Source organism: Agrilus planipennis, unplaced genomic scaffold, assembly GCF_000699045.2.
Source record: "Agrilus planipennis isolate EAB-ADULT unplaced genomic scaffold, Apla_2.0 scaffold118, whole genome shotgun sequence".
Lineage (NCBI taxonomy): Eukaryota > Metazoa > Arthropoda > Insecta > Coleoptera > Buprestidae > Agrilus > Agrilus planipennis.
Genome location: NW_020438955.1, coordinates 411,036 through 427,863, shown reverse-complemented (window position 1 = coordinate 427,863; position 16,828 = coordinate 411,036). Strand labels below are relative to the sequence as shown.

At 37.1% G+C, this 16,828-nt stretch overlaps 1 protein-coding gene across 1 annotated transcript in view; it reads right to left on the bottom strand.

The window, feature by feature from the left end:
* LOC108738921 (neurotrimin-like) overlaps positions 1-16,828 on the bottom strand; it is a 207,336-nt gene that overhangs the window by 7,322 nt on the left and 183,186 nt on the right. Inside the window, exon 5 of the mRNA XM_025974972.1 lies at positions 14,217-14,387. Within this exon, the coding sequence (XP_025830757.1) occupies positions 14,217-14,387 (171 nt within the window). The remainder of the gene's footprint in view (positions 1-14,216; positions 14,388-16,828) is intronic.

The following is a 16,828-nucleotide window of genomic DNA, read 5'->3' as shown; positions in this document are numbered from 1 at the left end:
AGTCCTCTGTTCTCCTATTCTTTCCAATACCTCTTCATTTCTAACCTTTTCTACCCACGATATCCTCATCATCCGCCTATAACACCACATTTCGAACGCTTCTAACCTTTTCTTTTCCGCCGTGCCTACTGTCCATGTTTCGCACCCTTACAACGCCGTGCTCCAAACATACTCCTTTAACAACCGTTTTTGAATTTCTAAATTAACGGTTCGCGAGCATAGAAGTGACTTCTTTTTATTAAAGGCGACACGACCCTGCGCTATCCTCTGCTTTATATCTCAACTACTCCTTCCATCCTGACTTATCTGACTTCCTAGATATCTAAAATCAACCACTTCTTCTAATTTTTCGTCTCTTATCTTTATATTCGCTTTTTCCCTACTTTTTCTTCCCTTGCATACCAGTATTTTAGTTTTACTTTCATTTATTTTCATACAGTACTGATCTGTCTGTCAGTCTGCTAATACTGCTATATCATCTACAAATCTAAGCATGCTAATCTTTTGCCCTTGCACATCTATCCCTACAGTTGTACTGTCTTTAATGTTGTTGATCGCGTCTTCGATGTATAGATTAAAAAGTATCGGCGACAGTCTGCATCCCTGTCTGACTCCCCTCCTAATATTTACTTCTCTACGTTGCAGTCCCAGCTCTATAACTGCCTGTTGCTCTTTATACAAACTAAGTATTACTCTTCTATCTTTGTAACTCATCCCTACATTTTTAAGTATATTTAACATCTTGTCGCATTTAACATTGTCAAAGGCTTTCTCTAAATCTACAAATCCTATGTACGCACTCTTTCTTTTTCCTATCGTTTTCTCTATTGTTACCCGTAAAGCTAGAATGGCCTCCCACGTTTCTCTATTTCTTCTGAACCCAAATTGATCTTCCCCTAATGGTTCATCATCCGCCTATAACACCACATTTCGAAGGCTTCTAACCTTTTCTTTTCCGCCGCGCCTACTGTCCATGTTTCGCATCCATACAAATCCGTGCTCCAAACATACACGTTTAACAATCTTTTTCGAATTCCTAAATTAACCGTTCGCGAGCATGAAAGTGGCTTCTTCTTATTATAATGATAAATAAAATAAACGAATTCTTGTTCTCTAGACGCGCCCTAGGTCACGATGTTCCTTCCCTCTGTGTCTCTCTCACGCTCTTTCTAAATTCCGAAATCCTCCCGATATTTATTGATGTGTGAACGTTGAGCTGTATGTGGGGCAACAAACGAAGAGAACTGAACAAACTTTGCGCCATAAGTTATACGTTAAATGGTCTGGATAGTTACCAAGACCACATCTGAGTGACCAGCTGCATGGATGCCTGCTTGATTAAATCCGTTCCAAGATCTTTGTGAAACCGGAAATTTCCATAAATAAACCAGAAGATTACTGCAGTTGAACCGAAACACAATTAAGCGAATATCAAGCAGAAATTCGCAAACATGATACATAAGTAAATTTTGTCATGGTAGCTACTTTCCATGTTTCCTATTCAATTTCCGAAGCTACTGAAGCTTACATTAGCTTTGCACGAGGAAATATTAGAGCGACTATTTTAAAATGGGTCATCTTTTAAAAAAATCCTTAGTTAGTTTAAGGTTTGATTTAACATAAGATTGTTCGATTTAGGTTTGTTCTACAATTGGTCGCCATTTTTAATATACATTTATGATGCCTCTTTCCTGATCCTTATTGTCAAAAACTCCAACAAGCCATTTGCACAATCTTGTTTTAAATAATTCCTAATAACTAAAAAGTCACTTCTATGCTTGCGAACGGTTAATTTATATATGTTTGGAACGCGGCGCTATACGGGTGCGAAACATAGACGCTGGGCTTGACGGAAAAGAAAAGGTTAGTAGCGTTCGAAATGTGGTGTCACAGACAAATGATGAGGATACCGTGGATAGAGAAGGTTAGAAATGAAGAGGTATTTGAATGAATAGTAGAATAAAGGACTTTGTCGAAGTCAATAAGAAATTCCCAAGATAGGTTGGTAGAACACCTTCTGAGGCATATTAAAGGCAGAAACAGGAGTCAAGAGGAGTACAGGCTGTTCCCAAATAGTTAAGGATGTGGGATGTTTTAGGGAAATGCGAAGTTAACTTAAAGAAAAGACTGGAGGTGCGTGTCTAACCAATCTTAGGACTGACGACCTTATGATGAACCAAAAAATTTTTCAAAAATAAAAACGATTGATAAAGGTTTTCACGGTCAGTAGATGAAGTGATGCAGGCCGTCGTCGTTTGGAGTTGCTTCCTAACGTCTTGCTAGCATAAGAAGCGAGCTGCTTTGGATGTCCTTCCACCTCCGATGCTAGATGTGGATATTGGAGATGCTGAATGTGGACTACGGAGATGGAAACACCACAAATGAAGCTCGCCCCTCATGCTAGCGAAATGTTGAGAATCAACTCCAATCGACGATGACCTTTAAACCCGATTCAGGAAAACATCAGAGACAACTCCAAATTGCAAGTTGGACGCATTGAAACTTTGCAACCAAGTTCGCAAAGTTTTTAGTGGGTGACTATAAACGTAGGCGGTCTGATATTGTCCCGACGGAATACAGTTCCTTATCCATGGTCAATTCTCTCTATTCTGGGCAATCTCTAGCATCAAGAGGACCAATTGTTGACAGTACAGGTCTGAATTTCGTGTTTGGTGGAAGTTGCTCATAGTAGATGAGTTTTTCCAGTCTCATCATACACAGCGCTAAACCTACGTCACTTCATCACACATTGACCATGATTCCTTTCTCACAATATTATAGTATGTGTAATCAATTTCTCACTCCCATTCATCATCCATTTTAGAAGTATCTCGATTTGATTCCGTTTAGTCAAGGTTTCAAGTCCATCAGGCTTGTGTGGCACTCAGATTCGTTTTAGATTTTAGCCTTATGCAAATTAACACACAAACAGCCCTCCAAAATGTTATGAAACGATCAACATTTCCCTTCTAGAACGAGCAATCCATGAAATGTAGTCTATAGAAGAGAGATCAACTTCATCATCTAACTTTTTTTATTAAGGTAGCTTTGGTGTTGCACTTAATCGTGGATGTTGGCATGAGCAAGGTCAAATCCAATTTTGTTTACCTCTAGAAACCGATGACATGATTTTAGTGAACCGAATCGGAAACAATAGTTTAGAACTTAGAAAATACTACAAATGGCGCAGTAAACGCCATCTGTAGCACGGTGCTACATTTTAGGATTACGTATGCTCCAACAAGATCCACTCGTGTGGATATCTACTTGCTAAAAACGAATCCCGGCTGAAATGCCAGACGTGGATCGCGATTTCGATCTTTTTGGATCTCATCAGCGCGTCGGAGGCAGCTCCGACAGAACACAGACCAACTATTACCTGCTGTCTTAACAGTGCGTTTTAGAAAAAAATCCGCGTCTGGCAGTTTCGACAGAATACTTCGAACTATTTTATTCGATTAAGCTAACGTGCCTATCACGTTGAGGTTGGCTACGCCGGGATTCGTTTTCAGCAAGTTGATATCCACACACATGGACCTTGTTGGAGCATACGTAATCCTAAAATGTAGCATCGTGCTACAGATGGCGTTTACCGCGCCATTTGTGGTATTTTCTAAAACGCGCTGTTAAGACAGCAGGTAAAGGTTGGTCTGATGAGATCCAAAAAGATCGAAATCGCGATCCGCGTCTGGCAGTTTCGACAAAATACAGACCACATCGAATTATTTTATTCGAATAGTTTAGAACGTTTCAATTTCTGGACTAACTTTAAAAGACGTGCTTTAACTGAGGATGTGTATGTCAAAAAGGAGTGAGCATTGAGCAGTCGGAACAACTTGGTTGTGTTCATAATGGTCGTTTTCATTCCTTTAATGGGTTCACATCTTTAACTGTTTCCCCCCCCCCCCTTTGTCCCGTCCGCTATTATCTCTCTTTCACATTCAACGCTGCTCCTACTCCACGGTCGATTAGGACTTTTATTATTTCCTTTGTGTTTCTTCTATCGTCTCTCAAACGCGGCAAAACTTGAAGGATCTCGTCTTACTCTTTTCCCTCCTCCCACTCTCTGATGATCCCCGTTCCCTCCGTCAGTTTTTCATTCCAGTTGAACATGTAAGACTTAGAATAGGAACGAAAAGGATGTTGTTGCTTTTGTTGTTTTTATTTGCGTTACGGAGATCGTCTTTGGCCTCCCCTTTCTTTATTCTTTAATCTTTTTATTTTGTTCTTGATTCCCGTCAAAGCGAAACGGCAGCAGTTTTATCAACTACCAACGGACTGACTGACTGAAGCACTTGAAAGATTATTATTCTTTAAGACGAGAGAATGTTCTCCGGTAACAATTATTATTATTATTATTATACTTAAAAATACTTATGTTGCTCGAATAACGAATACAGGCGTCTGAAGCGTCTCAAGCACGACAGCTCCTTTTTTTCGTTTGCTTGCCTTATTATTTCTTTCTTCCTTAGTACGTTAAAAATGCTACCCCACGGGTAACTTAAATGGAAATGAAAAAATAACAAAAGAACTCAACTGATGGATGTGCATAGTAACGGCTCAGCCCTCCTGCATTCAGTTGTTTTCAAATAAAATTATTCTAATAAAAATTACTTGGAAAGGCTTTTCTGTGTAATCGCTCCTTTGTTAGAAATTTTTTGGGTGAATTCAATTTATAATTCCGTTTAATTTTTATTTATTTTTTTTTATTCGATAACGACGGCCCGCTTCGTTAAAAATAAATTTTCACTTATTCTAAACGGGTGTTTGACAGTTGACTTGCAAATGACCCAAACACATAGTAAACTGGGTCATTATAGGAGACTGGGTTTTACCCGTGGCTTGGCTCGCGTTGAAGACCTAAATACATGTCAAAGATCATCGACGAACACATAAAACTACTTTTTCTGTCCCTCGAGGACAGCCTTTTTTCTGGATAAAAGGGACCCTGTGTTCTTTTCAGGACCCCTGACAATATATGTACAAAAATATATGATAATTTTTCCCGTGACTTAGCTCTCATTGATGTCCTAAGTACTTGTCAAACATCATCGTCGACCACATAAAACTAATTACTCCATCCCTCGAGGACATTCTTTATTCTGGATCCGATGTCCTTTTCTGAACCCCTGAGAATGTATGTACAAAATTTTATGATTTATTTTATACTTCGCTTAGTTTCTGTAGCGATGTGACCTTCAGTTTGACAAGCACAAAGTAGAAAAGAACAGCACAAGGCCAGAAAAGGAAGGAGACAACTCTCGGCCAAACTCTTAACCGGTGAGGAGCGTATAATCCGTACAGTACTGCACGGAAAAATTGACCATTTTATCCCCTACAATTGCATTGCTCAAATGTGCTGTTATTGGTACCATTTACTACTAAAAATATCAACGAGATGTTTATTTATATTTGAAGACATATTAAAGGCTTTAACGCTTGTTTTCGACTCGCACTACTATTCATAATTGAACAAAACTTTTGGCAGGTACTGTATGAAAAAGTATGTTTAATGAACAAGAGTCGAGCGTATAATGTGCTTTTTTCTCCCTACTTACGATTTTGCCAGCGCGCATCCAAGGCATTGGAAAGGGCACATCGCTAGAGAAAGTAAATGAAGTATACCTGCGGCTTCGCTTTTATTAATGTCCTAATTACGTGTCAAAGGTCATCGACGAGCACATAAAACTAATTACTCCATCCCTCGAGGACAGCCTTTTTTCTGGATAAATGGGACCCTATGCCCTTTTCTGTACCCCTGAAAATGTATGTACAAAAGTTCATGATAGGTTTTACCCGAGGCTACCCGTAGCAGTCAAACAAATAAACTCACATTCGTATTTATAATATTAGTTAGGATTCCAGACACTTTTTAGGACGTTGTTCGGGCCCATTTATAATTCTCCCTCGTCCCACCTCTGTGAAAGATGGCACCTCGTAGGTATCTTTAGTAACCCGACATTTACGTATTTTCTGCACAACAGACGATGAAGATCGATCCTGGTAACCCAGTTGAAGGTAGTGCAGTTTTAAAATTGCCCATTTTACGATTTTGCAGTAGATGCTCGTAGGTGCAGCAACGACTGCAGTATAATTAAGTAATTCGAACTTCACAAAAATACCTTCTAATGGCGTTCACATTAAGAAAATCCTAGGAAACACTTCCCAAGTTTAGAAAATCGTTATTTTCATCATATAGGCACAAAAACAGCACAACTCTTCTTGTTAATTAATTGTGCAATAGTAGTACAATTATACACGACGTACCTATACCTAATGAATTCTATATGGGTCAAACAACGAAACGATTGAAATAGGAAATATAAGAACAAGAATCATGGTAAATTAAGTATTACAAATGCACAATATTGTAGCGAGCACGAGCGTGTTTGTGTGCGATCGGGCACACGTGTGCGTGAACGGCTTATCGATTCGCCGACTAGCCGTGGGCGCCTTTCTTAATGTGCGCCGTATTTGTAAATGTGTGTGTCGTACCTGCGTTCTGGGAAAGTAGTTAAACAGTTCAAAGAGAAAATAAACTATCCGGACGTTTCCAGAAGGTTCCCGAAAGTAAACAAAAGAGTATTTAAAGAAAGAGACGATCGCCGAGAAGAAAAGAAATAAATTGACCGTTGCCGAAGTGAATCCAGAAATAAATTGACAGTGATAGCAGTGAAATAATAGCGCAGTGAATAGTGATATATCAACAGTAGCGTAAATAAATAGAATAATTCATAACCTAAGTTTAGTAATAATTTAATAGTGTTTTTAAGTTCTTTAATAATTCGTGTAAATAAATAGTTTTTGTCGTTATCAGTCTTAGAAGTTAATTTTGTTAAACCCACGAACATTACAGTCTTTTTGATCAGGTTAGTTGTGAGCAAAACAAGATTAAGGCCAAGACTGTCTCAGACTTGGTATTGATCTTGGTCTTGCTTATTCGGTATTGGTCTTGTTCATATACTTCTAGTCTTAGTCGTAGTCTTGGTTTTGGTCTTGCTGATAAAGATTCGGTTTTATTTTTGATCTTAGTTGTTAAATTTTGGTCTTGCTTGTTTAATCTGATACTTAAGTTTTTTTAATAATCCTCCTAAGCACAAACTCTCCTATTTACCGCCATAATAATTGTCTTAAATGCGGGAATTTTCTGAGATACATGCGAGCTTGTCATGACATTTGAAGAAAATAGTGCGATAGTTGTGAGACTTATGAAAATTTAAAAACTTACACTTCCTCCAGTGCATAAATTGACCCTTCCTTCAACGCATAAACTGACCTTTTAGCAAACAAGGTACTTGGAAGAAGTAATAATATCGAAAAAAATTCGTTGGTCTCTTTATTTCAACCATGTGTTATCCAGACATAGGAACAAAAACAGCTTACTCCGAGGGCATCCTTGTAGTCCCTTTTTCTAAACAGAGGTAAAATATCTTTTTTTTATATCTAGTGTTAAAATGTAGTACCTAAAACAAACTGAAAGCTTCAAATACTAAAAAAGTTTTGTTCCAGGAAAAAATATATTAAAGTTACTTGAAACAGTTTAACTCATAAATCCTAGTATAAAGGTAGGCTTTTCATTGTTTGCATTTTCTTTCGCAAAATCAAGACTACGACTTTGAGATTAAGACCAATTTTCCCTCTCCTCGAGGTTAAAGTAAAAANATATTGTAATGTTCGTGGGTTTAACAAAATTAACTTCTAAGACTGACAACAACAAAAACTATTTATTTACACTAATTATTAAAGAACTTAAAAACACTATTAAATTATTACTAAACTTAGGTTATGAATTATTCTATTTATTTACACTATTGTTGATATATCGCTTTTCACTGCGCTATTTATTTCTCGATTCACTTCTGCAACGGTCAATTTATTTCTTTTCCTCTCGGCGATCGTCTCTTCCTTTAAATACTCTTTTGTTTACTTTCTGGAACCTCTAGAAACATCCGGATAGTTTATTTTTTCGTTGAACTGTTTAACTGCTTTCCCAGAACGCAGGTACGACACACACATTTACAAATACGGCGCACATGAAAAAAGGCGCCCACGGCTAGTCGGCGAATCGATAAGCCGTTCACGTACACGTGTTCCCGATCGATCAATTTATTCATTCTAACTAGTTGTGAAGAATTTTCATTTGTTAAATTGTAGGAAGATTGGAGATAGAAGTAGAAACTATACGATTTGCTTCGAGTTAAGTTATTGCTTTTTATCTATATTTTCCTGATTGCAATAGATCTACTTCAAACCGCCATGTTGAATCTTTCATGACGTCAATCACCCTAAGACATGCAGCAATTAAGGCTGAAAAAATAAGAAGAAATCTAACCTTATAAACTATTGTCATATTACACAAAAGAGAATAATCGAAGAAACTGGATTTCTGGATTCTAACCTTAACTGGTTGAGATCGGATCATGGTGACGCCTAAAATCTTTCAACATTTCGCCTCCTATCCAAAAGAACACCTTCAGGATGATCCGTCATGGGGATTTAATCATTAAAACATAGTTAGAATTCGGAAATCCAATTTCATCAGACTATAGTCGAGAAAACCTAAATTAACTTCTAATTAATTCTTTGTTACAGGTCCTACATCCGGCCGATCTACAAAATCATGTTGCTGAAGAAGGTAGGCTACAATTGTTTATAACTAAATTAAATTTTGTTATTGACCATATCACCTGTCAAAAATGATCTCAATTGAGTATCCTGCCTGCGGGTGATTTTAAATGGTTAATTTTACAACTAATCAACTTGGGATGTAGCATTTTGTGAAAAATACAATGGTAACTACATTTACCTTTGGAAAATGGAATACGTCTTCATCCTTTGTTCTGTAAAGGATAGGGAGGAAGGATTGCAATGGTGATCAATTTTACTAACTTTAACTTCTATAGATTCTATTATCCTATGTACTATATCGATAGTTCAATTATTATGAATAAGTCTCTATTAAAGGTAACTTAGAGTCAGAAATAGTTATCCTGAAACTACACAAAGGTATCTCTCATTCATTCAGCGGTTAATTGTAAAGCTTTCCCAGCGTTAGATGGCGCCAAGTGCTCTTTATTTTGTTTTTCAGATGTTAGCTAACCTATACTAAAGTTTGGTACCTCCATTTTATGTGTTCTGTTTGTTTATCGCAGCAGTTTCTATAGGAAACTGTTAAACGTAGGCATCTAAAATTTTATTGTTGCTGTTATCAGAAATAAGTATATAATTCATGGATTTTATATAATTGCCAGGAGATTTAGAAAATGACAAGCTGGTTTAGGAAATATGTAGAATAATTTATAAAGTGATGACTAAACCATAATTACATCTATGAAAACGTGTAGGCAGTTTGCTAAAATTAGTGTAAAACTTGTAACCATCAACGAATTTGCAAGGTTGTAAGAAATATCTTCTATACCCTTAACTACTGGTGGACAGCAATTGAATCTAGGTCCTCTGCCTCCTTTTACTCCTGCTTCTTCTCCTAATATCTCTAAATAGCTCTTTATATCTACCTCAGAGTCCACCCAGACACAGTGTATGCGCCGATAGAGTTTCTGTGACAGATCTTATTTAAATAGAATATCAGAAAAATCTTCTATGAGTTTTAACCCGCCGAATACGAATATCGAGGTTGCATCTTTGAATAAATATTGCCTTAATTTAATTAAAAAAAAGTCTCATTACATTTTTTCGTTTAGGAGATAAATCTAATTTAATATTAAAAAACAAAAACAAAAAAAAAACAATTTGAAGATTTTCAGTCTGTTTGCACATTGCGAATTTTTAATATCATTTAATTATTAATTAATTGAAAAGACATTCGATCGATGTAGGGTGGGTTTCGTAAAAATTAAATCCGCGAGGTTGGGAAACTGAGTGGGAAATACTTTATTGTATGAGTTTGGTCAATACTTTTTCTTGTCAAATCGAGTAAATTTTTTAAAACTTTAGGGCCAAGGCCAGGGGTACGCCAGGGTAGGCTGCAATAAAGTTAAATAAAATTGTGGTAGTAAACCCCGTCTGGTCTGCGCATGTCAAACAATCCCTTCACTTTCAAGATAGACTCAATATAAACCCAATCACGAATAGTACTTGTGATTGACGAAAACCGAATCATTAAACAGGACCGTATTTAAAACTAAAGACTGAAAATAAAATACCACATGGATACAAAAATTTGAAATAATGTACATTATATTTGCGATACATTAATTACCTGTATATTATGTACATATTTATTTTTGTACGTTAGAATTTACTTCATTATTAATTTTTTATTTTACATGAAAATCTAAATGGCGATCTCTTACAATGACAAATATTCATTTAGAATATTATTAAATACCTTTTACTGACCTTTAACTATTTCTGTCCAAAAAGAATCATTAGAAAGGTTAAAAACAACACTGTAGGTAATAGAAAATACTACAAATGGCGCAGTAAACGCCATCTGTAGCACGATGCTACATTTTAGGATTATTGAATTATGAAATATTAATTCTGATTTAATACAAGATATCGATTGAGATGAAGATTAAATCACTTGAAATATTTATACATAATTAAAAAAAAGGCATCAAGATCCACTTAAAGGCTGAATACTACCCTGTAATATTTCGGTAGGCGCAAGCATGAACCACTGCGTTGGAATCTCCCTATAAAGACTGCGCGTCCACGTGGTTACTACTTTGTGATTAGGCGTCCATGTTTGTTTTGGTTTGATGTATCTTGGAAGCGAACGGAGTGTATTTTTTATACAATATTTCGCTGATACAACGGCGAACATACGGAGTAAAGGTGGTAGATGTGCAATAGAATTAAATTTCATACCACTTTTACGGTTAAAAGGTAGGTGGCAAGGGATGAAAAATCGTACTGAATTTTTCATGAAATTCGTACTTTTACAGCGCTTCTTGAATAAAAGATGGCTCATCTGTTTGAAAGTACACGTTATATTTGGATAAATCTTATATTACGATACAATAAAACGTTACTTGCATTCATTCGCTCATTTCTACGTTCAATTCTGTCGCCGTCGCCACCACCACCACCACCTTCACCCCCGCGCCGCTTTCACATTCTTTCGGAGCTTAGCCTTAAGAGGTCGTTTAACCTCATTATTCATGAAGAACTGCATGCGACTTTATTGATTTCTGTAGCACCAGAAACCTAAAAATATCACGACCCTTTACCTCTTACCTCAACTCAGTAAAGAACACCTTGTAATATTTTAAATACGATAATTGAAGATAGAACTGATACGATCAAACTCTGACTCATTCAACATATTACTGTGACCAAGAACTTTCATTTTGTTAATGAATTTAATCGATCACGTCATAACAAAGAAAGCGAATGACATTGAGGGAAGATCCCCCTGGATGAATTTTTGAATTTAATTCAATTTTAGCAGTTATTTTGTATACTAATCAGTTGGCAGCCTTGTTGGCGAAACGGAAACCGAAAGGTTATTTTTCACAAGTCAGTTCAAGTTTGTACGTAGAATAATGGTCTGGACCGTAGTAAATCGCATTTTGCATAAATTACGAATTTATATGGGAATTTAATGTCAACTCGGAATTTCTTTAACGTTTCTCGTGCGTCGGCGCTTAAAATCTCTAAATATTTCACTCTATGATTTCCCAATTCATTTATAGCAAAAATCGGCCCGATACAGTGTAAGGCAAATTAATTCGGGATTGAAATCTCGAAGGCCACAATTCAAGCAAGCGTTCCTGTTAAGCAATATGTCATAGTTCCTTCAGGAATTTCCAGTAATTAAATAACGACGTACAACAAACAAACTCACATCATCATCAAAAGGTCGCCGCTAGTCCTATGACTGTTTGGACACGCATCTCCACCCTTTCCTATCCTCAGCTAATCTTCGCATTTCCCTAAAACGAGAACAACCCATATCCCTAACTATTTGCGAACAGTAATCTAATCTAGGTCTACCTCTACCCCTCCTAACTCCTGCTTCTGCCTCTAATATGTCTCTGACTAGACATTTATGCCTGAGAAGGTGTCCTACCAACCTATCTCGCCTATTTTTTATTGACTTCCATAGAGTCTTTTGTTCTCCTATTCTTTCTAATAACTCTTCATTTCTAACCTTCTCTATTCACGGTATCCTCATAATTCACCTGTAATACCACATTTCGAACGCTTCTAACCTTTTCTTTTCCGCAGCCCCCACCGTCCATGTTTCACACCTGTACAGCTTCGCGCTCCAAACATACACCTTCAACAACCTTTTTCAAATTTCTAAATTAACCGTTTGCGAGCATAGAAGTAACACCTTTTTATTAAATGCGACTCGACCCTGCGCTATCCTCTGCTTTATATCCCTACTATTACCGTCCTGACTAACCAACTTCCTAGATACCTAAAATCAGCCACTTCATCTAATATTCGCTCTTTCCCTACTTTTTCTTCCTCTGCGTACCAGTATTTTTATTTCTCATACAATACTGTTTTGCCAATATTGCTTCCATTTTATTTAAAGCCATCTCTAACTCCTCCTAGCTAGATGCTATTACTTCTAATATCATGTACAAATCTAAGCATACTAATCTTTTCGCCCCTGTATATCTATCCCTACAGTTGTACTGTCTTTAATGATGTTGATCACGTCTTCGATGTATAGATTAAAAAGTAGCGGTGACAGTGTGCATCCGTGCCTGAGTCCCTTTCTAATATTTACTTCTATCACTCTAAAAAATTAAAAGTCAGCATACTTGACCACCCCTGCAGCTTGTTTTTCATTTACTTGGATATGCATAATGAAACTATTAATTGGGCTGACTTAACAATGGATGATTTTTGTTAATACAATATTATAATTACGGTTTTGGTTGTGACAATGACGACTGATTTTGATAATGTTATTCCGCGCTCTCGGCCTTCCTTGACGTTTGTTTGTGTCAGCACCAGATGCGTGCAATTCATCCACCGAATGGTACCTGAGTGAATGAGTGGCGTAGAAGGGGTGGCTATGAAACGTGTTAATTAACACGGAGCTTTGTGTGTCTCTGAATCTCTAGGTAGTATCATCGTAATAATTTCCAAATCCCGTAGATTTACTGCCTAAATTACCATTAGTACTACTAGCTATTAATCACCTTAATATTAACTTCTGTTAATTTAATTAAGACGTTAATCATAATAACATATTTACCAGCTGCCACCGACCCTTATTCAAATGTCACCCTAATTTAAATCGTATGTGCCTGTAAATACATTTAGTCACTCCATACGTCAAAGTGGTTTGTGAAATCTAGACAATTTATATTGAGAATATTTCTAAATTATCTGTTTTCTGCATAATCTGTATATTTCGAGGAGATTTGTCAACACTGAGTTGCTATAAAATCATTTACTCTAAGACCTGATAGATGACACCTATCGGCGTTTGTATCAGATCACTTGCAGATCAGCAGATTTATTAATGCTTTTTGTGGGGAGTCAGAGTTAGATTAACTATTTGGTCAAGCAATTAATTTAATTACGTTATGGAGTATTAAATAGTAAAAAAGAACAATTTGACCACAGAGATTTTTTATTCTTTTGAGTGGATCAAAATTGGGATGAAGAGGGGTTTTTCGTGATAAAGAGGAGAGAGGATTTGCACTATATTACATAAAATTCCATGAACTCTGCCCAAAATAGAGTATTTGTGTTGTTTTGTACCCTTTAGTATGCATTTTCGAGCTTCCATGCACGCAGCCTGAAACTGCTAATTGAACCTGTCCAGATTTGAATGATCGATACATGCAATTTACGGAAAACTTTTACTCAAATAATACTGTAAACGCCAAAATTTTAAGGTTAGAATATACTAGTCAAAGTGAACACCGAATATAGCCAAAATTGTAAGGTTAAAATATGGTACTCAAAGTGAACACCGAATATAGACATTTACCTAAATCTGCTCACTTTATCGCAATCGAAAACATCCATTTCGAATACGTCAAAATGATCAAATAATCCCATAATACTGTGCTATTAGAAGAGATAGATACCTACAGTTTGATTACAAGACAATAACTCATTTTTTGCCGTTTTTATTCCCTAATATTTTTTAAGTCGGATAAAATATTACGAAGTCGTATCCTCTAAAACGTTAAATCGATCGCTTTTACGGTATTTTACGCAAATTTTTCAGTTTTTTTTAATGTAAACATAGGTATATATTCTACCGAGTGTTTTACCTTCAATGAAATCTTTGGGTCCTTTTCTTATGAGTATTCGTCGACCATCTTCTCTGCTCCAGCTTATTCTAGGACGAGGCTTTCCGGTCGCTCTGCAAGATAACGTCGTATTTTCTCCTTCCAACACCGAGATGTCCCCACTCGTTTCATCATTTATTATGTCAGGAGGAACTGAAACAATTAATAACCGTTAAAATGTTTGATACGTATAGACAGTAATTTGAAAAGCAGAAAAGTATACAAACATGTTCCAATTTTTCACCAAATTTATCAGATTTGAGATAAGGATTGATTATTTGGATGATGACTTTGATAAGGGGTGTAAGAAAATACGACAGACATTCAAAAAAAAAACTTTTGGGTGTTCCAACCCACCAGCTACTAATGCTGGACGGGCAGTCCCTCTGGAGGGTAAGGCAGAAGGACCTCTCAGCCTCCCTCTAGAAACATAGGGAATGTGTGGATGGTGGTTGGAGTGAGGAAGATGAGACAGACCAAATGAAGACATGAAATATTACTGTCCCAGCATTTACTTAAGTGATCCAAGGAAGTCACAGAAAAACTTGAACCAGGGCCAGACGGACCCGAAATCGAACCGATGTCCTTCCTAATGCTAAGCAATAGTAAGCTCGGTAAAAATTCAGAACGAAATAGGTTTATACTTATTTTGAAACACTAACAAAATCGTTCAAAATGTTTAAAGCTCCTTAAATTATTAGAAAGTCATACTAACAACCTAATTTGTTTTCTGAAAATCAGAAAGAGCCTTGAACTTGCGTACAGGTCAACTAGGTTTGTGTTAATAATACAAATAATGTTTTTTTTTGGTAAGCCAAAAGAATAAATTGAGTGCTGTGAGAGGCTGGAAGGAGTTGTTATCGGGTCTGTAAGGCGATGTTACTGGGGAGTGGGTAATATAAAAGTCCAGTACGACATGACCTAGAGATTTAGACCATTGTTTAGTATTCGGGAGGAGGTCCAAGTTTTTCTGTGGTTTCCTTAGATCACATATGTAAATACTGGGTCAGTCATCATCAATTTCCCTAAAACTAGAACAGCCCACATCCTTAACTATTTGCTAACAGTAATCTAATCTAGGTCTACCTCTACCCCTCCTAACTCCTGTTTCTGCCTCTAATATGTCTCTGACTAGACCTTTATGCCTGAGAAGGTGTCCTACCAACCTATCTCGCCTATTTTTTATTGACTTCCATAGAGTCCTCTGTTCTCCTATTCTTTCCAATACCTCTTCATTTCTAACCTTTTCTACCCACGATATCCTCATCATCCGCCTATAACACCACATTTCGAAGGCTTCTAACCTTTTCTTTTCCGCCGCTCCCACTGTCCATGTTTCGCACCCGTACAACGCCGTGCCTTTAGCAATCTTTTTCGAATTTCTAAATTAACCGTTCGCGAGCATAGAAGTGACTTCTTTTTGTTAAAGGCGACACGACCCTGCGCTATCCTCTGCTTTATAACCCTACTACTCCTTCCATCCTGACTTATCTGACTTCCTAGATATCTAAAATCAGCCACTTCTTCTAATTTTTCGTCTCCTATCGTTATATTTGCTCTTTCCCTACTTTTTCTTCCCTTGCCAGTAATATTCCATAATTCCACAGATAATCTTTCATTCTCTTCTTCATTTCGTCCCAAACCCAAACCACCACCCACCGATTCCCACGATTCCTGAAAGAAGGCTAAGAAGGGTCTTCCGCCCCACCTTCCGGCGTAGTCCGGAGGGACTGCCCCCCCCCGCCAGCATTACTAGCTGGTTAGAATGAAACACCCCAAACTTTTTTTAGAACAGACTTACGTTCGTACTAATGTGCAACGTACAGCTTCGAAAGAAGAATATTGTTACACAACATGACTTTATCAGTAATTTTTGCGCAGTTTAAATTCCGACATATTGATTCTGTTGTAAATTCCGAACACCCGGTATTTACTTGTCTGACCATCGTTCCCTTCCTCAGCAATCGCTGAATAATTAATTAATTGATCAAGTAGCCACGGGTCCGTTTGTGGCTCGTATTTCTACATCGAGTTAGCTGTGGGACCCCGTTTACTGGTTAACACCTCGAGCAATGGCCAATAAATCCGCCTATACAATTGGAAACTGCTGAGAGACAATAGAACGCCGCGCCGCCTGCTTGATTCTCCGTTATGCGACCTATGTACGTCCGGCACGAACCATTTTCGGAAATCGTAAAAACAATAGGGCGGCATAAACGTGGGTATAGTCGAATCCGCTCTTATCCTGCAGGTCAACAGTTCGCTAACTTAAAAGTCAAATCGAAAAACACTGGAACTACAAAAATTTTAATGTTATCCCTGAAGTTGTCTTCAAATATTGCAATGCTATTAACAAAACTTAAATGGCCTACCGACTATCCCGAGTAGAATTTATTTTGGGAATTTCCCAACTCCAATTGGGTCCCTATTGGAGATTGTTGGATTTGTCCAAACTGGGCATTTCCCACCTATATCCAATAAATTTTGATCTGCGTATTTTAGGGCAATACCAAACTTTACCCGAACTGCACTTCTGAACTACAATCTTATTGAAGAATAATTAATAATTGTTTAATTTATAAATAATAAATAGT